This window comes from Cajanus cajan, chromosome 8 (genome assembly GCF_000230855.2).
Source record: "Cajanus cajan strain Asha chromosome 8, NIPB_CcT2T_4, whole genome shotgun sequence".
Lineage (NCBI taxonomy): Eukaryota > Viridiplantae > Streptophyta > Magnoliopsida > Fabales > Fabaceae > Cajanus > Cajanus cajan.
Window position 1 is genome coordinate 1694630 of NC_138524.1, and position 23233 is coordinate 1717862.

General features: G+C 35.6%; 3 protein-coding genes across 4 annotated transcripts; all 3 read left to right on the plus strand.

The window, feature by feature from the left end:
• The first annotated feature begins 991 nt into the window (after positions 1-991).
• Positions 992-4567, plus strand: LOC109798302 (uncharacterized). The gene is made up of 5 exons (XM_020358520.3): positions 992-1357; positions 1459-1509; positions 2326-2459; positions 3493-3593; positions 4078-4567. The coding sequence occupies exons 1-5, from the start codon at positions 1040-1042 to the stop codon at positions 4245-4247; spliced, it is 774 nt and encodes a 257-aa protein (XP_020214109.2). The 5' UTR covers positions 992-1039; the 3' UTR covers positions 4248-4567.
• Positions 4568-5860: 1293 nt separating this feature from the next.
• On the plus strand, positions 5861-8788 carry LOC109798751 (F-box only protein). 2 transcript variants are annotated; one of them, XM_020359137.3, is made up of 3 exons: positions 5861-6050; positions 8366-8490; positions 8580-8788. In XM_020359137.3, the coding sequence occupies exons 1-2, from the start codon at positions 5911-5913 to the stop codon at positions 8487-8489; spliced, it is 264 nt and encodes an 87-aa protein (XP_020214726.2). In that variant the 5' UTR covers positions 5861-5910; the 3' UTR covers position 8490; positions 8580-8788. The 2 variants fall into 2 exon arrangements, with proteins under 2 accessions (XP_020214726.2, XP_020214725.2); XM_020359136.3 differs by having other exon boundaries at positions 8366-8788.
• Positions 8789-20307: 11519 nt separating this feature from the next.
• LOC145950840 (uncharacterized) lies at positions 20308-22233 on the plus strand. The gene is made up of 2 exons (XM_083062659.1): positions 20308-21646; positions 21940-22233. Exons 1-2 carry the CDS (start codon positions 20536-20538, stop codon positions 21969-21971), a joined length of 1143 nt encoding a protein of 380 aa, XP_082918785.1. The 5' UTR covers positions 20308-20535; the 3' UTR covers positions 21972-22233.
• The last annotated feature ends 1000 nt before the right edge of the window (positions 22234-23233 follow it).

A 23233-nucleotide genomic window follows, 5' to 3' on the forward strand; every position in this document is an offset into this window, starting at 1 on the left:
TTATCTTTCTTTGATGTGGTATGATTTTCTTCTGTCGCGACTATTGATGAATGCAAAAAGTGTGAATTCTATGCCAATTGTTTTTGTGAATCATTGTCCTGGAACGATTGAAAGAGATAAAGTTAGAAAAAGAATTATTGAATAATATTTATTTTTATTAATATATTCATATTGTAACCTTTACTAAAAAGTTTTTATTTAGCATTGCACCATTGTCCGTGTTGGTATAGTTTGGAGGTCTAATTTTCTTATACTAGGTTGGCTTATTTTAGAAATAAAATGATATTTTCAGGTTACATTTTCTGTCTAAGATAGGTTGAGTCTCGGTCTTTAAAAAAAAATGCAAATATCAAATTATTTGAGTAGGTGATGTTAAAATTAATATCATCTTAATTTTTAAGACAGCAGCTGTCTCATTTATTATCATCGGTATTGTACAATAATAATAAAGCAAATTGATTACGTGATTATGCATGGTTTGGTGAGAATGAATTATTAATGTTTGTTTCTGCTCAATGCTTATTCTCATCCAAATCTAAATCTAAATTGTAGAAACATAAACTTCTTTTGTTTTGAATGAAGAAACAAACACACTGTAAGACACAATTTTTGAGTTTACATGGAAAATTGTTAATTTGTGCAGTTATCCTCATTTTAATGCATCCGCATGTTTCAATTATAAATTGTAATTCTAGCTGATGGTAAAAGAAATACGTTTTAAAAGTATCATTATTATGAATTTTCAACATGAATACCTAATTTGATGAGAGGTAAATTGATTTAAATGCGTATAAACTAATTCAAATGTTAAAAAAATCAAGAACATTTTGATCTTTGCAAAATAGAAATTTAACTTAAATTCAAATTGACGTCATATTTTGAAAGTAAAAATCATTTAATATTCTTTTATTCAAAAACTAAATCAGGTTTATTTATTGAAACATAGTATTTTTTATTTATTTATAATTATTATGTTGTGGAAGTGAAAAAATGGACATAAAGAAGAGAAAGAGAGAAGAAGGTTTGGTTGTATTGCGAAATGAAATCAATCGGCATGAATTCTCTGATCGCAAGCACTCGATTGGAACACTCTTCTACTCTGCTTCTCAGATTCAGACTGAAACAGAAACAGAAACGGAAACAAAGCCTTTCCCATCATTTTCTCTTCAAATTGAACAACTCAGCTCCCATGCTTATTGCATGTTGCTCCTCTGCTCCATCTCCATCACCCAACCCTTCAGACCAAACCCTTCACACCCAAATCACAATCCCCAAAACCCCTTCCTTCCTTTCTCCCATCCCCAAGCTTAGTTTCACTGACCAAGCTTTCTTTCTCCTCGCATTCATCGCCTCTACGGTACGTTCCTTTTTTTCCCCTAACTTTTTAGGTTATCGTCATCCTCATTTTTCAACTAGAAATTACGCTCACACTGGATGTTTTGATTGTTGTTTCTACAGACCTCTGTGGCGTTCACTAGCTTTGTTTTTGCTGCCGTTCCCACACTCTTTGTAAGTTGTCTTTCACGTTGTTTACATTTAGACAGTTCTGTAAAGCTTCTTCATGTTGGGATTTCATTATTGAACTTTAAATTAAGATCTCACTTAGCTTTACCTGACTTTTTTTCCCCTCTTCTTTAACATCATTTATAAATGTGCATTAGTCCTGTTCTACAATTCAAGTTGAACACACATGTTTGGAGAGAGAGAGAGAGCAATGTGAAGCGTGCATACTTATTACTTATAGCAACTTATTCATTTGTCTTTAATCCTTTTTTAGTACATCTGTCCAAACAAAGGATTTTTTTCTTAGAGGGAGCTTTGGATTTTAAATAGGTTTGCCTGGGAGGAAACGTTAGCTGTGTTGCTGGTAAGTTAAACATTGAAAAAGGATTCGGAATCTGGATATGGGATCTCTTTGAATGGAAAGAATGCTAGGCTCTCAATTGTATTACAATTTAGATTTAGATTCGGATACCCCTTTATATGAACTTTATTCCAACGGACGAATCTTTCAACAGGCGAAACTACAGATGTCCTATATATAATGTAATTGATCTTTGGTTTTTATTTTTAGTTTTTGGTGTGAGATCTTCATCTGTTTAATGCAATAGGAATTTGACTTGGCTTATTGGCTATGCTAGACCACTTCTTTCTGCAACAACCTTGTAATTTCTTGGCATTGTTTGGCTTTTCTCGCTGTATGCTTTCATTTCTAGACTCTAGACGTACCATATGTAACCCCCTTATTTATCTTGTTTGGATAATTGTTAAACCTAAACAGTCTCTAAATACTCATATATACTCTTTCCATATCTTTTTCCTTAGGCAATGAGAAATGCTGCAATATCCCTTTCCAAGCTGGCAGATACAGCTCGTGAGGAGCTCCCTAGTACCATGGCTGCTATTAGGCTTTCGGGGATGGAGATAAGTGATCTAACTCTAGAACTAAGCGATCTAAGGTAAAAATGATTAACTTGCTTTGAATCCATTGTTTCTGTGTTTCTTTCCATATATTACTTCTTCTAAATGTTGGTCTTTTTTTTTCTTCAGATTATTAAATAGTAGTTCTGTTTTGTGCAACTTATTTGTACTGCTGTCCTATAGTGTCCTAAAACCTGTACTCAATCAATTCTTACAGTTCATTAAAGCCGAAATGGAAGTGACATATATATTCATTAAAAGGGTTTCTCTCTTATTCTAGTTTTCTACTTGGTTTGAGTTGCTGGGTGTTGATTATTGAAAGCTAATTCTTAAGAGTATAGATTGACTATGTAGTTTGCTTTAACAATATGTTGAGCCTAAGCGCTTCATAGTTATAGCCACAAAAGACTTGTAAATTATAGTATGGGCCAAGAGGTTTCCATGCCAGTGATTTCAACAATTTTATAAGATTGTTTCATATACGGTTGCTTTGAAACAGAAAGATGTGGATGTTATGAACTTGCATCGGCAGGAATTGGACTTTAAGTAAGACTTTTTCTTGCACTGATTGCTACATGCAAGATTTATAATTCTTTTGATTGGTATCACTTCTGAAGTTTAGCTGGTCTGGGAGAGATCCTTTTGAACCCTTCTATTCGATTATTGGAAGATGTGTTTGGTTGTTCATCCAGTGTTTTTAGTATGCAAGTGAAAAGTGCTGACATAAACCTTTCAATCTGATACAACATACAACCTTATAAGATTTTTATCAGCAAAGTAAATGAACTTTGAAATTTTTGGACATTTGGGAACTGCTAATGATAAAAAAGTGGATGCCCTTTTATAGGGAAAGTAAATGCCAGCAACAACTGCTTTCGCATACTCTTTATTATTGGGTGAAATTTGTGAGACCCCAACGGCACAAATTTCACCTAATAAAAATAGTGTTTAAAAAGACTTCGTAAGAGAGTGCTAGTGCTCCCCTTGTGAGGAATTGATTTTCAAAATTAGCCTTTAATCGTTTTGTATATCATGATCTAAATAAAATAATTTGTTTCTTTTGGCAATTAGCCAGGAAATAGCAGATGGTGTCAACAAGTCAGCTCAAGCTTTGCAAGCAGCAGAAGCTGGAATCCGACAGATTGGTTCAATGGCACAACAACAAACCGTATGTATGTATGCTGTTTGCTGAGATTCCATTAGTTTTTTCTTTTGTATTCCCCCCCACTTAATCTTAACTACAACATTCAGCAGCTCGTTTAGTTTTAGTTATCTACACAATCATGTACTGAGAAATACTCAATCTGGAGAATTTTAACTCCATCCTTTTTGTGCGTTGAAATGTTGAGTTTCATTTTTCAATGGATGATTTTTGTAAGAGCTCATGCAGTGTTAGCAATTGAATACACACTGACATGCACCCACACACAAATCAATCATCAATCTCTTTTCATACCAATAGATTCATTTTTTCCCCACATTCATATACAGAGCTTTGAATGCCATTAGCAGCTAAAGCATTGTATTATTAAGTAGCTAATTTTCTTCTAAACAAGTAAAAGCGATCAAGTATTGGAGCATTTGTTCAATATGGATACTGATATCTGGGGTATCTTGTCTTCTATGTTGGTCTGATTATAGTTTGGTTTCTTACAGCCATGATTCAAGAGAGGGCAAGTTTGCCCATAATTTCTTTGCAACCTGCTGTTGCTGGAGCAGCTAGAAAGACTTCTAGAGCAGTTGGCCGAGCCACAAAGAGCTTGTTTAACATCATTTCAGGAAGGCAAGACACAGCAGAATATGATGATGATGCAACATACATGTGAGAAATCTGATGAGTTCAGTTAAAATGATTCAACTGTGTGAATATTCCATTTGCTGCCTCCTGCCTGCAAATGGCCCAAATATAGTGTAGGAGGAGGATACTGTAAATTGAACCAAAGGTTACGTGAAAATTTGAACATGTCATCTCATGACCTTATTACAACTAATTTGAGAATTACCACATAAATGTACGGTTATCATTGCACCTAGTTGGCATTTGCAAACGCATGCCATACTACTACTCATTACCTTGCTCAGAACTCAGAAGCAATGCGCGTAGCTGCTTTGCTCTTCAATGAAAACAGGCTTAAATCGTGCTGAATCATGCAAGCTGATTTTTTTTAATTTATTTTTTATCACTATGCAAGCTGAATTTATGGAGTGTGTTGCATGGTTTTTGCCTTCGGCTAGTTAGGAAAATCGTCATTACCAAATAAAATAAATAAAAAAGGCTTTAGGAAAACCGTCATTGAAATAGTATAAAATAAATGGAAAGAAAAAGTATGAAACAAAAAATAATATATATTTTAAAAATTTAAATAATTTTATTTTTGTTGATCACTGAAAATATATTCCTCGATAGTCAGAAATCACTTATTTTCAAGACAAATTATCAAAGTAGATTAAATCGCTAACTAAGTCTTTTCTTTTTTAATACAAATTGTCCAAACCGTACATAGCGAGTGTTGGATCTTATTGGTAAAATTTAAAAATTTATTATTTATTTTATTATTATATTAATTGATAAATTAAAATAATGTTAGATAATCATTAAATTTTAAAAATAAAGTATTTCTATTATATTTTATAGGATTATAAATATATTTAAATCAATATCATTTATACTAATAAAATAATTTGGTTACAAGTATTTAACAAAATTATTAATCAAAATATACTTTAAATATTCATTTATTAAAAAAACTTAATTATCCTAAATATTAAACATAAACAAAGTGTGAATATACCATTTAATAAAGTCTTCAATAAATAGGATTATATATATATATATAAGGGAATGCTAATATACTCTTATCTATATTTTAGTTGGAGTACGTTAGCAACTTACACCAAAATTTTAGCACAATAAAATCACTTATTTACTTTGATTTGGTTAATTTGTATAAAAGATATTATAGTAGTTTAATTTAATTTAAAAAAAAATAAAACATTTTCTCTCTCTTATTAATTTCATTTTTCAACTCATCTTTTTTTATTAATTAATTTTTTATTTGTTTAAAGAGAGAGGGGGAGACATCACGAGAAATAAGATTGAAATGAGTTAAAGAAAAGATTTAATAGGAGAGAGATAAATGAGTTAGAAAAAGAATTTAATAAGAGAGAGATAAATGAGTTAGAGAAGATATTTAATAAGAAAAAGAAATAAGTTAGGAAAAAATTTAATAAGAAAGAGAAATGACTTAGAGAATGAAGTTAATAAAAAAGAAAATATATATTATTTTTTTTAAAATTAAATTATTATAATATTCTCTATATAAATTAACTAAATTTAAAAAAAATAAGTATCTTTTTTTCATAAAATTTTGGTGTAAGTTCTAACATGCCACAACTAAAAAATAAGCATTTCTCATATATATATTTCAGTGTTATAGAATGATTTATTGTTGTTAGTATTTGTGAGGAAGAGAGTTTTGTGGGAGGAAGATGGAGAAGGAGGAGCAATCGGAAAATTCAAAGGTGTGTAAAAGGTGCAAGCAAAGCTATAACCCCGCTTCCAACACTTCAACCTCTTGCCGTTTCCACACTTCCTTCTTCGTTTGTCGCCGTCACGACGATCAAAAGAGGTGCCCTTTCCTTTCCATTTCTTTCTATCATCCCTAATTCTCGCTTCATCTTCGCAAAACTATACTTCCTTCATAAATTTCCTTTAGGTGTGAGATTAATCCTCACTTGGGGTTAGGGATGAAATTAGACTGATTCAATGCATGCCTATAATAGTTACCTGCAATGTGTAAAATATTATGAGATGTTATCTCCCCATTCCTTCATCCACATATATGATTATATACTTGTTATGTTTTATAATAATTGGGTACATGTCTTTGTCCAACTTTTTGTTGACAAAAAAATTACATTGAAAATACGAAAGTCTTGTATTTCCTTTCCATTCCAATAAAAACTTTCCATTTCTGTGTCCTTTACATTAATTGAGATATCAGTATGGATTCTCTAATATACTAATATTCCTAAGTTGACCCTTCCCCTTCCATAGCTTCAAACTCTCGACACTGCTGTAATTGCCCCTCAAGCCTCCACTGAGCTCAAGTTTGCCTATCACTTGAGCAACCTCTTGAGGGTCACTTCACCCATTTTTAACATAAAATACTTATTAGGGGGAAAAAAGGGAAAAACTAGTTGTGCATAAAAAAGGCTTGATAAGCAAGCCATGCAGTACTCACACCTTGCATAATATTTTTAAAAGAAAAAACTCTGGGCAAATTAGTGGTCATTTAAACAAAATAATATACAAATGGGGATCTCTAGATTATGTTGTGGTTGTAGATGATGATTTAGATGTCGTTGCCTCGTTGTTGAAACCATAAATTGTAAGAAGGATGGAATATATACACCTGTGGCTGTCACATTTATTTTCGTTAGAAATAACTTTTTTGCTTCAACCAATGGCATATGTATAAAATGTTTGCATGATCCACCGAGGCTATGTTAAAAACCTTTTATTTGTTAGAGTAACTCCAATGGGAGTTGCTTGTCCCATGAAGTAACTCAAATCCCGGTTTCTTGTTATTGGAGGACTTTGACGTGACAATATGAGTTGCTTGAAGAAGAGAGAGATGCTTCTTCAAGCAACCGTTCCTTACCAGATTTTAAGTAGATCTTATTAAACATATTTGGGAACGTTTCGGAAATAATAATGATGAAAATTAATTTCGTATAATGTCCATGTATTTATTATTGTTTTATTTTATTTTTAATATCTACTTATTGTATATTTTTTCTCGTAGTTTATTTTCTTTCCTTGTAGTGCAATTATCTTTTTTAATAAAAACTTAAAATTGATTCATAAATGATTAGAAAAAAAATTCTAAAAGTTAGATTTCTTAAAATTTCTTATCATTAAAGTAGATTTGTGTTTGAATTGCTTAATACTAACATGACACACTGGGAATTACTTTTTTCATTTTTGAATACATTAAGCAACTTAAATGAGTTATTTCCATTGAAAATGCTCATATTTGTTAGAAACTACCTAGGCTTTAATATTTCGTTAAACTGTAAGAAACTAAGAACTTTTACATTACTTCTTTAATTACAATAGTCAATACTCAGTTTGACTGAAATCTTCTGACACTGGCATCCTTTCTTGATTACTTTTAACATGGTCACATTGCTGTATTCACTATCCAAAAGTCTTATCAAATTTCGTGACAAAAAGGACAATTTATTCATTAACATAGCTGTTCTCTAATTAATTCTGGAATCCCTTTAGTGGTGTTGAATCTCCAAGTGTCTGTTTTTTCTTCAGTTGTCAAAATCTGTTGATCTCCCCAAATTTCCCACTTGTAGCCTTAAGAAGATCGACATGTTAGACATGTCATGCACAGTACATTTTTTTATTATTGGTAATCTACAAAACGCTTAGTAGGATTAAGTTGTGTTACTTGTTCTTTCACTATTCCAAAAGACGAAGTTTTGTTACCCGTAGACTATTCGAGGCTGTGACTATCATTTATTAATCACGTTTTTATGTGAGTGTCTAAGCTCGTACACTTTAATCAGGCTTATGGCAACAAAAAAATCTAAATCTTACACCCAAAAATCTTAAATAAAGCAAAGCATAATATGCCAATGTTATGCTTGGAAAACTAAATTGGAGGTGTGTGTGTGACATAGAAGTAACATAAAATGAGGAACTCTGGATATCATTAATGGTGATTCTACAAAGGCATTGGGATAGACAGCCTGCTGCAAATTATTTTAGGAATGAAATTTCAAGCTGACCAGATCTTAGTGTTGGCTTCACCGTATCAGGTGTAAGCCAGGCTGGTAACTTGGAATTTTTTATTTTTGTTTAAGTTGAATTATCTTTCTATCTGTCTATCCCCAAATTCTGTCATTTCTGTTTTTGTTAATTATGAAGGTACTATGAATTGGGTCCGGATGATCCACCTTATGCTGCCAAGTTCTATGACTGTTGTGGGGCTGAAGACCCTGAAGCTTCTGGCTGCACAACCAACTTTCATGTCTCTTATGACGAAGACTGATGTAAAATCTCACTCCTATTACTTACTACTTAGTATTGAACAATCTACTATTATACTTGTCTCACTTTTACCATTATATATGATTTCCAGATTCTTCATCTATACCTTGTTATGCACAAACTGAGTTTGGTGACCATGTTTTCTTAATTTCTTCATCTGCATACATGCCTTGTAAATGATTTTCATATTACTTTTAAACGTCACTACTGGCTCCATCTCTTGTGATGCAAACGGGACTGGAAACACTGTCTTGTCTTACCTTTTAGGATTTTTTTTATAATTTATTTATTTTCTTTTTACGGTGCTCCACGTTATATATATATATATATATATATATATATATATATATATATATATATATATATATTTATTTTTTTCCTTTTTTGGTGGGTCTTGGGAGATGCTGTTCAGACTGAGTCTGGCTTCTTTTTTATCTAATCCAGTCCACTTATACTATACAAGGCCATCTACACGATTAAGTGCTCTGCATTATTTTGTTAATTTATTACTAATATTGTCTCTATTAATAAGACGTGGTTTAAACTTTATACTGCCTAAATAAAAGCCTAAATTGTAGGAAACTATGTTTATATTTATTAGTAAAATAAGTGTAGTTTAAATATTGAGATAAAATTAAAGTCATTGAGGTTGGTAGAATTGAGCTCGGATCTGAGTAAGGTTACAAGTTCAAGTTTTGTTAATGAAAAGAACACACACACACACACACACATATATATATATATATATATATATATATATATATATATATATATATATATAAGATTCTACTAAAAAAATAACCCGTTAGATTTCCCTACACCAATAACATGGTAATCTCCCAAAAAATTGAAAGTTGAAAAAACCTATTTACATAAATGGATAAAATTTAAGTTCAAAATGTCTATTTGAAAAAGAGAAAAATTCTTATTAATTTATAGAACTTGCAAGCAACCTTGAAACTTAAAATTTTGTTTCTTTATTTCTTTATTCGGCATTGATTAGTCCATGATGCTAAACTGTGCAACTCATTTATGAAAGTTACTTCAGTTAGTTTTTGTTTTAAAAGATATTTCCTCATCCATTTTATTTTTACAGAAAAATAAGCCCCCTTTTTTTTTAAAAAATAAATTCCTTTTTTTTGGCGTAATAAAAAGGAGCTTATTATTTTTTTTTAAAGATAAAATGGGTGAGGAAGTAACTTCTAAATTTTAAGATAAAATAAGCTCTTTTAAGTTTTAAGAAGTTTTATGTTTCTAATGTGTTTGACTCTTTTTTTTATGTCAAACACTACTATAAAATTAGAGAGGGTCTAAGTCGCATACATTTTAGTCTTAAAAAAAGAAAACAAAAGATATTTACTAATTACTATCAAGGACAAAATAATTATTATCCGCGAGAGAAAAACAATACTAGTATTAGTTATATTTGTAGTAAAGTTGGTACGTAGAAATATAAAAATAGAACAAATCTGATTATTTTATCTATATTTTAAAAACTATCCTGTTCTAAAAGGATTTTTTTGGGGGTAAAAGTCTAAAAGGATTATGTGGTTCGACATTCATATTAATAAGATCGCGTGCTCTAGACATCATGAAACTATTTATTTTTTTGGTTACAAAAATTCATGCAACTATAGTCGAAGATAAAATATTATTTTTTACCTTATAAAATTGGAACTTTCTGTGCCTTGATTAGAGATATCATTATCTAACCAAGCAAAAGTATCATAAATATAAAGTAACTAGATAGTTATTAATTTTTTTATTTAACAATTGCTTAAATGAAAGTTTTTCAAATTTATTTAGCCTCAGATGAATATAAATGTCTAAGATAATTCTTAGTCCATTTGAACAAAAGTATATTACTTTAAGTACACTCCAACCACTATTACAACGAAGCAGTCCATGTTTAACACGAGGACTTTTTGTTTTTCAATTGAGTACTTCTGTAGGTATAACCGTCAAACTATAAAAAAGAAAACATTTCTAGTCCCGGATCAATCGATTTTCATGCAATATGTAATTGAGTCTTATTAATTTTTTTAGGACCTAATAAGCATGAGAGAAAAATCCAACTCAAAAAATAGTTTATTAAGTGAAAGAGAGTTTCACAACTAAAAGTAATTAAACATGCTAAGTTTTTTATTCTACTCGATATGAAATTCTCAACATTTTTTTTTTCAAAATTCAAAAGTAAAAATGATGTGTTATATCATATAATTGACTACCTCTATAAACACACATTGGTTTTGAATTATATTATAATTTCTAATTAAAGAGTTGGTTATCAAGTTGAGGTAGATCTTTCTTCAAAATGTGTAAATTCTTGAGACTACATATAAAAATGAATGTAAGAAGAATAAAAGGAGAATTAGTCTGACATTAAGCATGTGACAAAATCTTTGGGGCGATCATAAATGAAAGGAACTACAGGTGCAGCCAAACAACCAACTAACGTGTTTGTTTGTCATTTAAAGTTGAAATGAGAGTGGCAAAGGGAGAGAAAATACTGAGCATTGTGAGATGAATTGATTAAAAAATATGGATTATTTGGGAGGGAGAAACGAAAGATGAAACAAACAATACTTAAACATGTTAACGAAAAGAAAAAGGAAAAAAAGAAACAATACAAGATGCCCCCCACCTCAGAATGATGATGTTACATGTTTTGTGTCTGTCGTTGTGCCAAACTATGAATATATGAAATTGCAAAGCTGATGAATGCATATTTTTGCCATTTTGATTCCTCTTCCCATGTGCATGCCAGTTGTCTCAAACATACCATAAATTTGTCCTAGCTTCTTAGCTTCTTAATCATAGACTTGGTGACCAAAAATACTAATAGCTTGGCTGCTGTAATTTTCATTGATTTTGTGTTAAATAATAATTGCATAAGTTGCTTTTATTTATGATGGAGTCAACTAGGCAGAAGACACAAGTTACTACATAACGCAATTAACATTATTGGATGAGACATGTCATGTGAGTCCTCATATGGATGCTAGTATGCAAACATTGACTACTAACCTAATATAAATATTTATTTTGTTATCGACTACACACGACTTCATCACTAAATTAATTTGTGTGCTATTTTGGAAATTACGAACATGTTCCACAACTTGGGTTCTACAAGTTCAATTTCTTAAATATCACTAAAGTCCCAAGAAATGTCATTTTTTTCCGCCAAATATATTTCCAATCGACAGTCATTAATTTCTTTAAAGTGAAGAGATTATTGAAATGAATTTTGTCTTTCTTAATAAATTTCTTTTCATATTTTGTTGGTATAGTTTAGAAACTCCATTAACTATGCTAGAATAAATAATGATATAAAAAAGGAAAGGAAATATTAATTTTGTGAAGTACATAATGAAAACAATAAAGTTTGAAGCTAAAAATTGATTTCAAGGAATTTATAGATTGTCTTGTGATTGAAAATATAAATTTTCATAATAATTACTTTAAACGAGAGTGATTTTCAATTTATTGAAAATTAATCTGAATAAAAAAGATATTAAAATTGAATCTATATTGGTTTTATGGGGTTAAACCAGCGTTTAAGTTGAGTAAACAATATTCAATAAAACTTGGTGTTAGTTAGTGGATGCTTTTATTTTTCTTTAGAAAATAATTAGTGTTTTATATAGTTGCAAGTTGACCGAGAGCTTAATTGTGAAGTTGTATTGAAAATGGGCATATATGTAAAGTCAAACTAACTTGCTTCTCCATCTCCTAACTTTCAAGAGAGAATATATGCACAAAATTGTATATTTTTTGCATTTGTGACACGACATAAATAAAAAACTTATATATCATATACTTAGATAGAGTTGTCTATTAATTTATACGTATCAATCAATAAATTGTGTGGCAATTGAAGTAAATTATGCGCGGAATCTAGATAGAGGCCGAACCATCTATTCCCTAAAGGAGGGCTATGCCCATAAGTTTTTATTTTATGAAAGATATTTCATGTCTTTATATCTATTTAAGGATATTTAAAAATTATTAATATTTATTAAATTAATTAATATTATATTTAGTTTTCAAATTTTAAAATCTTAAATTTCAATATTAAATTTATAAAAATTATTAATTTTTAATATTATTTTTTATTATTTAAAAATAAAATATTCTAAAAATTATGTGCACAAAAACATGAAATCGTTTTTATATATAGGTATAAATGTAATATATATATATATATATATATTAAAATTAATAATATTTTTTTTCTCACTCTCAACTTAAGATCAGAAACATTGACAATATATATTTAATATATATTTTTTAATTTATTATAATTATAATGACAACTGTTCTTACCGGAAATCTGCTGTAGAGCTGATCCGCCGGGTAAGATCGGCGAGTCTCCTTCATTGGTACGCTGGTGCTCCAAGATGGGGGTGGTACCTGCAAAAGAGACTCCGATGCTAAAGTTAGTGTTTGTGGGAGTATGAGTCTCGTATAAATAATGCACATACCTTTGTGTGAATTAGGGTTGTCTTGGGCCTTGGGCCTGAGATAAGACATGATATGATAAGATATCATATGATATGATATGATAAGATATCATATGATATGATATGATACGATATGATGAGATATAATATGATATAATTGGAGGGCGGTTCTGATCTGGGACGAGATCCCCGGGTTCGGGAATGATCTGCCCAAATACCGGGCCCCAAATACTGGGCTGACGTCGCTCAGCGTGTGCCCGGGGTGGCTTTGTATCGCTAATCCGGGCTCGGAGCCCGGGTGCGAAGTACGGTCAGTACACTAGCCCCCCGAGCTCTGAAGGCCGTAGGTCGAGGAGTTAAGACCGAGCTCGTCAAGGAGGACGACGTGAAGGATAGCTCCAGCAAGAATGCCTCTACGTAGGCCAATTTTGTTATGACCTAGTTTAATTTTCCCTTTGCTTTGATTTTCTATTTTGAATTCAAGCGTTGAACTCTGGGAACTTTGTTTGTATATGCATATTTTTCTTCTGCCTTTATGTGTTTGCGTTTAGTTTTTGCTTTGCACACATTTTGAGACACACGTTCGATGTCTGTTGTACACTCTCATTTTTGGTGAAAGCTCACGCTGAGATCTAAATTCGACCTTAATTTTAAGTAGTTTCTCGTGAAGGTTCGAACTCGATTTCAATCGAACCAGGATTCAAATTCGATCTTAGATCTAAGTAATTTTTGTGAAGGTTCAAACTTGACCGTAATAAGCCGAGGTTCGAACCTGACCTTAGATTTTCGTGAAGGTTTAAGCTTGATCTTAAGTAGTAGTGCCGAGGTTCAGATTTGACCTCGATCATTTCGAGGTTCGGGCTCGACCTCAAGTTCGCGTGTTTAAGGTTCATATTCAACCAAGTTCGCGTGTTTAAGGTTCATATTCAACCTTAAACAAATATGTTAAGGTTCGTATTCGACCTTGAATAAACGTGTTAAGGTTCGTAGTCGACCTCGAATAATCGTGTTAAGGTTCGTGTTTGTCCTTCATCGTACTATAGTTCGGATTCGACCTCAATCATACCGAGGTTCGAATTTGACCTCGGATTTTTCATTAAGTAACTTTGCGAATGTTCGGACTCAGCTTTTGTCATACCGAGGTTCGAATTCATCCTTGGATTTTTCTGTTAGATAATTTTTGTGAAGGTTTGGACTCAACCTTAATCATGCTGAGGTTCGAACTCGACCTCAGATTAGCATACTAAGGTTCGTACTCGCCCTCGAATAAACATGTCGAAGTTCGTACTCGACCTTAAATAGACATGTTAAGGTTCGTATTCGACCTCAAATGAATGTGTTAAGGTTCGTATTCGACCTTAAATGGGCGTGTTAGGGTTCGTACTCGATCTCAAATTTTGAGTAAAATGATTTAATTAAGGTTCGAACTCGACCTTAGGCGAGGGCATCGAGGTTCGTATTCGACCTCGGATGATGAGGTTTAGACTTGACCTTAACAAGAGTGTCGAGGTTCGTATTCGACCTCGGATTTGGTTCATACTCGACCTTAGATTTGGTTGAAACGATTTTATTAAGGTTCGGACTCGACCTTAAATAAGGATGTTGAGGTCCGTATTTGACCTCGACCTTTAACGAGGTTCGGGTTTGAATTCTGCTGAACGAACTTAAGGTTCGTACTCGACTTTAAATAAGGATGTTGAGGTCCGTGTTTGACCTCAAACTTGGACGAGGTTCGGGCTCGTATTCGACCTTGAGATAGGGTTAGGTAATCCTTCACAAGGTTCGTTCTCGACCTCGGATGAGAATGTTTAGGGTTCGTATTCGAACCTCAAATAAACGCGTTAAGGTTTGAACTCGATCCTCAAGTGAGCTTGTCGAGGTTCGTACTCAACCTCGGAATTTTAACGAGGTTCGTACTCGACCTCAAATTTTGAGTAAAATGATTTAATATTAGGGTTTTTACTGTCTACCGGCACATTGACATTGTTAGGGTTTTACCTTGTGATTGCGGTGCGGTGACAAAATTGTATTTTTATCCGTTTGATGACGTGGCATCTTTGGGCCGATGTGGTATTTCGATATCCATGTTTCATGGTCGAGCTGAGGAACTCGACAATAATGAGTTTGCTGCTTGGTCAGGCTAGTAAACCTTTGACCGGGTCAATAGATTGGTGAGGGACAAGTTGGCAACTCTGCTGGCCAGTACACTTGCCCCCCAGCACCGAGTGATGTAAGAGCAAAGAGGCTTCTGAGGAGCTCCCAAATTTGATGTTTGAATGTTCTAATTCGATCTTGTTAAGTAGATGTGATTTTTAAGGGTCGAGCTCGACCTTGGCATATCAAGGTTCGAACTCAACCTTGGTTAATAAAATGTGATCTCAAGGTTCGAACTCGACCTTGGCATATCAAGGTTCGAACTCGACCTTGGTTGATAAAATGTGATCTCGAGGTTCGGACTCGACCTCGGCATAACAAGGTTCGAACTCGACCTTGGTTAAGAAAATGTGATCTCAAGGTTTGGACTCGACCTTGGCATATCAAGGTTCGAACTCGACCTTGGTTGATAAATGTGATCTCGAGGTTCGGACTCGACCTCGGCATAACAAGGTTCGAACTCGACCTTGGTTAAGAAAATGTGATCTCAAGGTTTGGACTCGACCTTGGCATATCAAGGTTCGAACTCGACCTTGTTGATAAAATGTGATCTCGAGGTTCGGACTCGACCTCGACATAACAAGGTTCGAACTCGACCTTGGTTAAGAAAATGTGATCTCCAGGTTTGGACTCGACCTTGGCATATCAAGGTTCGAACTCGACCTTGGTTGATAAAATGTGATCTCGAGGTTCGGACTCGACCTCGGCATAACAAGGTTCAAACTCGACCTTGGTTAAGAAAATGTGATCTCAAGGTTTGGACTCGACCTTGGCATATCAAGGTTCGAACTCGACCTTGGTTGATAAAATGTGATCTCGAGGTTCAGACTCGACTTCGGATGAGAGTATTGAGGTTCGTATTCGACCTCAAACCAAAGTTGGGTGAACTTTTAACGAGGTTCGGACTCGACCTCGGATGAGAGTATTGAGGTTCGTATTCAACCTCAAACTAAAGATGGCTGAACTTTAAACGAGGTTCGAATTCGACCTCGGATGAGAGTATTAAGGTTCGTATCCGACCTCAACTTTGAGTGAAACGATTGAACTAAGGTACGAATTCGACCTTAGGTGACAATATTGAGGTTCGTATTCGACCTCAACTTTGAGTGAAACGATTGAACTAAGGTTCAAATTCGACCTCGGGTGAGAGTATCGAGGTTCGTATTCGACCTCAAACCGAGTGAAACGATTGAACTAAGGTTCGAATTCGACCTTAGGTGAAAGTATCGAGGTTCGTATCCGACCTCAAATTCGAATGGAACGTTTGAACTAAGGTTCGAACTTGAACCTTGGTTAAGAAAATATAGTCTCAAGGTTCTGACTTGACCTTGACATATCAGGGTTCGAACTCGACCTTGATTAAGAAAGTATAGTCTCAAGGTTCAGACTCGACCTTGGCGTAACACGGTTCGTGTTTGACCTTGGTTAAGAAAATATAGTCTCAAGGTTCGGACTCGACCTTGGCATAATAAGGTTCGAACTCGACCTTGGAATTTTAACGAGGTTCGTTACCGACCTTGGGTAAGAATATTTAAGGTTCGTGCTCGACCTTATAATTTCAACGAGGTTCGAACTCGACCTCGGATAAGAGTATTTAAGGTTCGTGCTCGACCTTACAATTTCAACGAGGTTCGGACTTGACCTCGGATTATGGGTTAGACGGTTTGGCGAAGTGATGAGCGAAGCGGTTTGATTAAGGTTCGAAGTCGATCTTGTGGGGATGTCGAAGTTCGCATTCGACCTCGAATTTGTGATAAACTGGCTAATGAAGGTTCATGTTGAGGTTCGTACCCGACCTCAAATTGAGATGGACGAAGGTTCAGACTTGACCTTAGGTGAGAATATTGAGGTTCGTATTCGACCTCGGATTTATGTGTTTTAGGTTCGTGCTCGACCTCAAATTGGGATAAGCGATGGAGGTTCGGATTCGACCTTTAAGTGAAAATATTGAGGTTATGAAGGTTCAAATTCGACCTTTGAGTAAGAGTACCGGGGTTCGTGCTCGACCTCGGGGTTTATGTGAATGATTTGATTAAGGTTCGAATTCGACCTTTGAGTAAGAGTACCGGGGTTCGTGCTCGACCTCGGGTTTACGTGAATGATTTGATTAAGATTCGTATTCGACCTTTAAGGATAGTACCGGGGTTCGTGCTCGACCTCAGGGTTTACGTGAATGATTTAATTAAGATTCGTATTTGACCTTTAACGAGAGTACCGGGGTTCATACCCGACCTCGGGGTTTATGTGAATGATTTGATTAAGGTTCGTATTCGACCTTTGAGTAAGAGTACCGGGGTTCGTGCTCGACCTCGGGTTTACGTTAATGATTTGATTAAGATTCATATTCGACCTTTAAGGACAGTACCGGGGTTCGACCTCGACCTCAGATATTAATATTAAGGTTCGTATGCGACTTAAATAGAGTTTAGTGGACTTTCATAAGGTTTAAATTCTTCGGAATATGCGTATTAAGGTTCGTATTCGACCTTAGAATAGAGTTAGGTAAGCCTTCACGAGGTTCATTTTCGACCTCAGGTAAGAATGTTTAAGGTTGACCTCAAAATTTTAATGAGGTTCGTTCCTCGGGTAAGAGTGTTTAAGGTTCGTACTCGACCTTAGAATTTTAACGAGGTTCATTCTCGACCTCGGGTAAGAGTGTTTAAGGCTCGTACTCGACCTCAGAATTTTAACGAGGTTCGTTTTCGACCTCGGGTAGGAATGTTTAAGGTTCGTACTCGACCTAAGAATTTTAACGAGGTTCGTTTTCGACCTCGGGTTGGAATGTTTAAGGTTTTGTACTCGACCTCATAATTTTAACGAGGTTCGTTCTCGACCTCGGGTAAGAATGTTTAAGGTTCGTACTCGACCTCAGAATTTTAACGAGGTTCGTTCTCGACCTCGGGTAAGAATGTTTAAGGTTCGTACTCGACCTCAGAATTTTAACGAGGTTCATTCTCGACCTCGGGTAAGAATGTTTAAGGTTCGTACTCAACCTCAGAATTTTAACAAGGTTCGTTCTCGACCTCGGATAGGAACAAGGTTTGTTCTCGACCTCGGATAGGAATGTTTAAGGTTCGTACTCGACCTCAGAATTTTAAATGTTTAAATGTTTGTGGCCTGACCTTGGTCTTGCTTTCCTTGTGGTTTTCCGCGATCCTGGTCACGGAAGGCGGAGTGTTCTCCCATCTGGATGTATCCAGCAGCACGGGCGCTAGCTCGTCCATGTCGCGAGGAGCTTCGCGACATAGGCTGTCGACAAACGGTTCGGGCTTGAGTGCCATGAGCATGTCGTGTAGGGCGACCTCGAGATTCAAATTTCAAATTTTCACCAAGTTGCTGACAAAGCATTGCATGAACGTCCGTAGTGGTTCGTCATCGCTCTGTCTGAGGCTGGCCAGAGCAGCTGACGTTATGTGATGAGGCTGACTTGTCGCATACTGCGCTGTGAACCGTCTGACCAGGGTGCCGAAGCTGTCAATTGACTCGGTGGGTAGCTGGGTATACCAGTTGAGTGCAGCCTCCTTGAGCGAGGTTGGAAAAACCCTGCACAGTATAACATCCTCATTAGTATAGAGGTTTACCTAGGTGGTGTATAGATTGATATGCTCGTCCGAGTCGGTTGTGCCGTCGTAGCGGTCGAGGTGGAAAGGCTTTCGCCCAAAGGGGAGAGGTGTCTCCTTGATATCGTCCACGAAAGGATGGCGGCGGAAGGTTGTCTGATTCCCCGTGCCGTGGGCAGGGGCTTTGCTGACGTCGTGCGTCGACCTGTTCGTCGGCGCGTGAGACTGATGTGTGGGAGGCTTGGGAGTCGGTGCCCTAGCCGCTGTTGGCGGTTGTGAAACCGAGTGCCCTTCGTCCTTATTCAGCTTACTCTGCGGGGGGGGTTGATTTGAGGGACGCCGAAGGAGTTGGGTGTGAATGCACTCATTCTCGGTGCATAGTGCCGCTAGGTCGGCTTCATTAGCGGTGCGCGTTGCTGCTAGATCAGTTTTGTGCTTGGCACGCATGCTTTGTAGGTTGGCGGCGTGTTGTTTCCGCATCTGTTCGACCTGGTCGATCAGCCTCCTCAATGTTGCTGCATCCCTATCCATGGTAGTTGAGCGATCTAGGTCGTCTGTTGCGCGTCTGTTATGGCTTCTAGTGAAAACCATAAGAATGGCCGATAAGAGCTGATCTTGATCGGCCCCACGGTGGGCGCCAAATGTTCTTACCGGAAATCTGCTGTAGAGCTGATCCGCCGGGTAAGATCGGCGAGCCTCCTCCACTGGTACGCTGGTGCTCCAAGATGGGGGTGGTACCTACAAAAGAGACTCCGATGCTAAAGTTAGTGTTTGTGGGAGTATGAGTCTCGTATAAATAATGCACATACCTTTGTGTGAATTAGGGTTGTCTTGGGCCTTGGGCCTGAGATAAGACATGATATGATAAGATATCATATGATATGATATGATACGATATGATGAGATATGATATGATATAATTGGAGGGCGGTTCTGATCTGGGACGAGATCCCCGGGTTCGGGAATGATCTGCCCAAATACCGGGCCCCAAATACCGGGCTGACGTCGCTCAGCCTGTGTCCGGGGTGGCTTTGTATCGCTAATCCGGGCTCGGAGCCCGGGTGCGAAGTACGGTCAGTACAACAACATTAATATTTAAATTTGAGATAATATATATTATTTTAATCTCTATTATTATACTAACTTTAATGATTCTTCTAATGTACTTTTTTTAATACATTGTCAACTATTAATTAAAATTTATCGAGAAATTTGTAAATTTTAGTGAGTTTCATCTCTTATTCAATGGTTCTCCTTTCTAATTTAATAATTTTTAACTAATAAGAATTATATATCGAAGAGTATATTCTTAAAAGAAAAATATATGTAATAATTGTATACCCGATATAGATAATAATATGGTTATATATATAAATCACACCCGATAAATATATATGCAATGATGTTATACAATGGGATTGAGAGAACACTAACATCTTGATATGTTGCATTTAAATTTCTGATTGTAGGTTATAATTTAAAACCTTAGCTATCTTAAAACGATTTAGTTCTGTCCATGCTTCTAGAACACATGTACTTACAATTATTATAAAGATACTACTATATACTGTGAGAAATACGTTTCTACGTTTCTGTTAGGATTCCCAACATTAGCTTGCAAGATTGTTTTTGCCTTACTGTCAATTCCGTTATCCTTGCTACGTTGGCCAGTTTGTTAGGATGGTTAACTATTCTCTTATTTTTTCATTTTGAATTGTTTTATGCTGTATATATATTCAGCATTCCTGTACCTTACGTTTCGTGTCAGGAATAATAAGGATTGAAGCATTTCTCTGTCATGGTATCAGAGCTGAAACCTCACCCTTCTTCCGCTTAACGTTCTCTTCTTCTTCCTTAATACTTGACCATGGCTTCCTCCAGCCAGAACCCTACACAGACACCGGATCACTTGGTGAATCCGGCAAATCCGCTTTACCTGCATCCTGGAGAGAATCCAGCATTAGTACTTGTTTCTCCTCTTCTCACGGAGAGCAATTTTCACCAATGGGAGAGAGACATGGTAGTCTCCCTTGAAACCAAAAACAAGGAGAAGTTCATTGATGGTACTCTTTCTTGTCCACCTATTACAGATCCACTACACGAGGCTTGGCGTAGATCCAATCGGATGGTGATGTCATGGCTCACTCGTTCCATGACTCCTTCGATCAAACAGTCGGTGATGTGGATGGATACGGCATTGGAGATTTGGAGGGATCTCAAGGATCGCTTCTCTCATGCTGACAAATTCCGGATTTGTGATCTTCAGGATCAGATTCTTGCTTGTCGTCAAGGTGACTTCAGTGTTTCTGAATACTATACGAAATTGAAAATCCTGTGGAAAGAATTGGAGCTCTATCGGTGTGTTCTGACTTGCACCTGTTTGACACCTTGCAAATGTGGTCTTCTCTCTAAACTTCACAAAGAAAGAGAGGATGATTATGTGATTAGATTTCTTCGCGGACTTAATGAGAGCTATGCACAAGTTCGTTCTCAGATCATGATGCTGGATCCCATGCCTTCGATTGTCAAGACTTTTTCTATGGTTCTTCAGCATGAACGTGAATTCATTGGCCTCATTCCGAAACATTCTGTTCCAGATTCTTTGGCTTTTGCTGCTATGTCTACTAATCAACCCAGATTCAACTCCTCCGACAGGACCAATTCTAATGCAAGCAAGAACAATTCCAAGAACAACAAATTCTGTGAGAAATGCAAAAAAACCAATCACACCATTGAGACTTGCTACTTTCGTATTGGTTTTCCTGCTGGTTACAGAAAGAATAAAACCAACAACAAAGCTTCTGCTAGTTTGGTTGAAGTGGATTCAGATGCCTCTCTTCCACACCTCGATTTGGATGGCAGTCCTACCAATGACCAGTTCACTTTCTCTAAAGATCAGTATCACGCACTCTTGGCTTTGCTCCAACACACTAAGGATCATTCATCCTCAGTAAATCATGCTTCTGTCCACAACTCAGGTACATCTTCTGCCTTTAATCATTGGATCGTTGACAGTGGTGCCACTGACCACATTTGTCCAACCAAATCCTTATTTCATGACCTTTGTGCCACAAAACCAATACCTATTAAACTGCCTAATAGCACTACTGTCATTGCCAATTTTTCGGGAAATATTCATATAGGTGACTTATTACTTGCTGATGTCCTGTTTGTACCTGAATTTTCTGTTTCTCTCATATCTGTTCCCAAGCTTGTTTCCACTATTGATTGTATGGCAGTGTTCTGTGATTCTCACTGTTTCTTTTTCCAGAAATCTCATTTCAAGATGATTGGAGCAGCTAGGAAGATTGATGGCTTGTACTGTCTTGAAGAATCAAATGATTTGAATTGCACTAAAGTTTTACAACATTCTGTTATAAATAAATCAAATATTTCTGTTGTAAATGCAGTAAATACCGGTGCATTGTGGCATCATAGACTCGGCCATACTTCGAATTCCATTTTGCAGTTGTTATCTTCTCAATATAATGATATTATATATAAAAACTGTACACCATGTGATACTTGTCACTTTGCCAAACATAAGAAATTACCCTTTCCTGTTCGCATCTCTAAAAGTTCTCATCTCTTTGAACTGTTGCATGCTGACATTTGGGGACCTTTACACACAATTTCCATTGATGGTCATAAATATTTCTTAACGCTTGTTGATGACTTCAGTAGGTTCACATGGGTCCATCTTTTAAAATCAAAAGCTGAGGTCAAAACTGTTCTTCCTAAATTCATTCATCTCATTGAAAATCAATTTGGTATAAAACTTAAAAGACTAAGGTCTGACAATGGAAAGGAATTTTTCTTAACTGATTTCTTTTCCTCCAAAGGCATTTTTCATGAAACCTCATGCATTGAAACACCTCAACAAAATGGCATCGTTGAGCGCAAACATCAACATATTTTGAATGTAGCTCGCGCCTTACTTTTTCAATCTGGTTTGTCTTCTGTTTTTTGGTCTTATGCTATAAAGCATGCTGTTCATCTCATCAACAGGCTCCCTACTCCATTTCTTGAAAATAAATCTCCTTATGAATCAGTTTTTGGAAAAATTCCTGACCTTAGCACACTTAGAGTTTTTGGTTGTTTAGCTTTTGCTAACACTATCACTTCTGGCAGAACCAAATTAGACAAAAGAGCCTCTAAGTGTATTTTTCTAGGTTTCAAACCCGGGGTCAAAGGTTATCTCTTATTTAATCTCACTACAAAATCTTTTCTGTTATCTCGCAATGTGATTTTTTATGAGTCTCATTTTCCATATGCTTCTAATTCCCCATCTGTTTCTAATAACCACACCACTGGTACTACTGCATCTCAACAATCATTTGATTCTTTAATTGCTTTTGACATTATTTCTGCTATTCCTAATAATGTTACTTCTGACATTGTCTCTAGTAATATTGATCATAATGCTGTTGAACCAGTTTTGCAATTCAATGATGATTCTAATGATGCTGTGCAAATAGTTGATCAACCTGCTAGAATTTCAACTCGACCTAGGAAACCACCTGCTTACTTGTCTGATTATGATTGTCCAACTCTTTCTTCTGCTA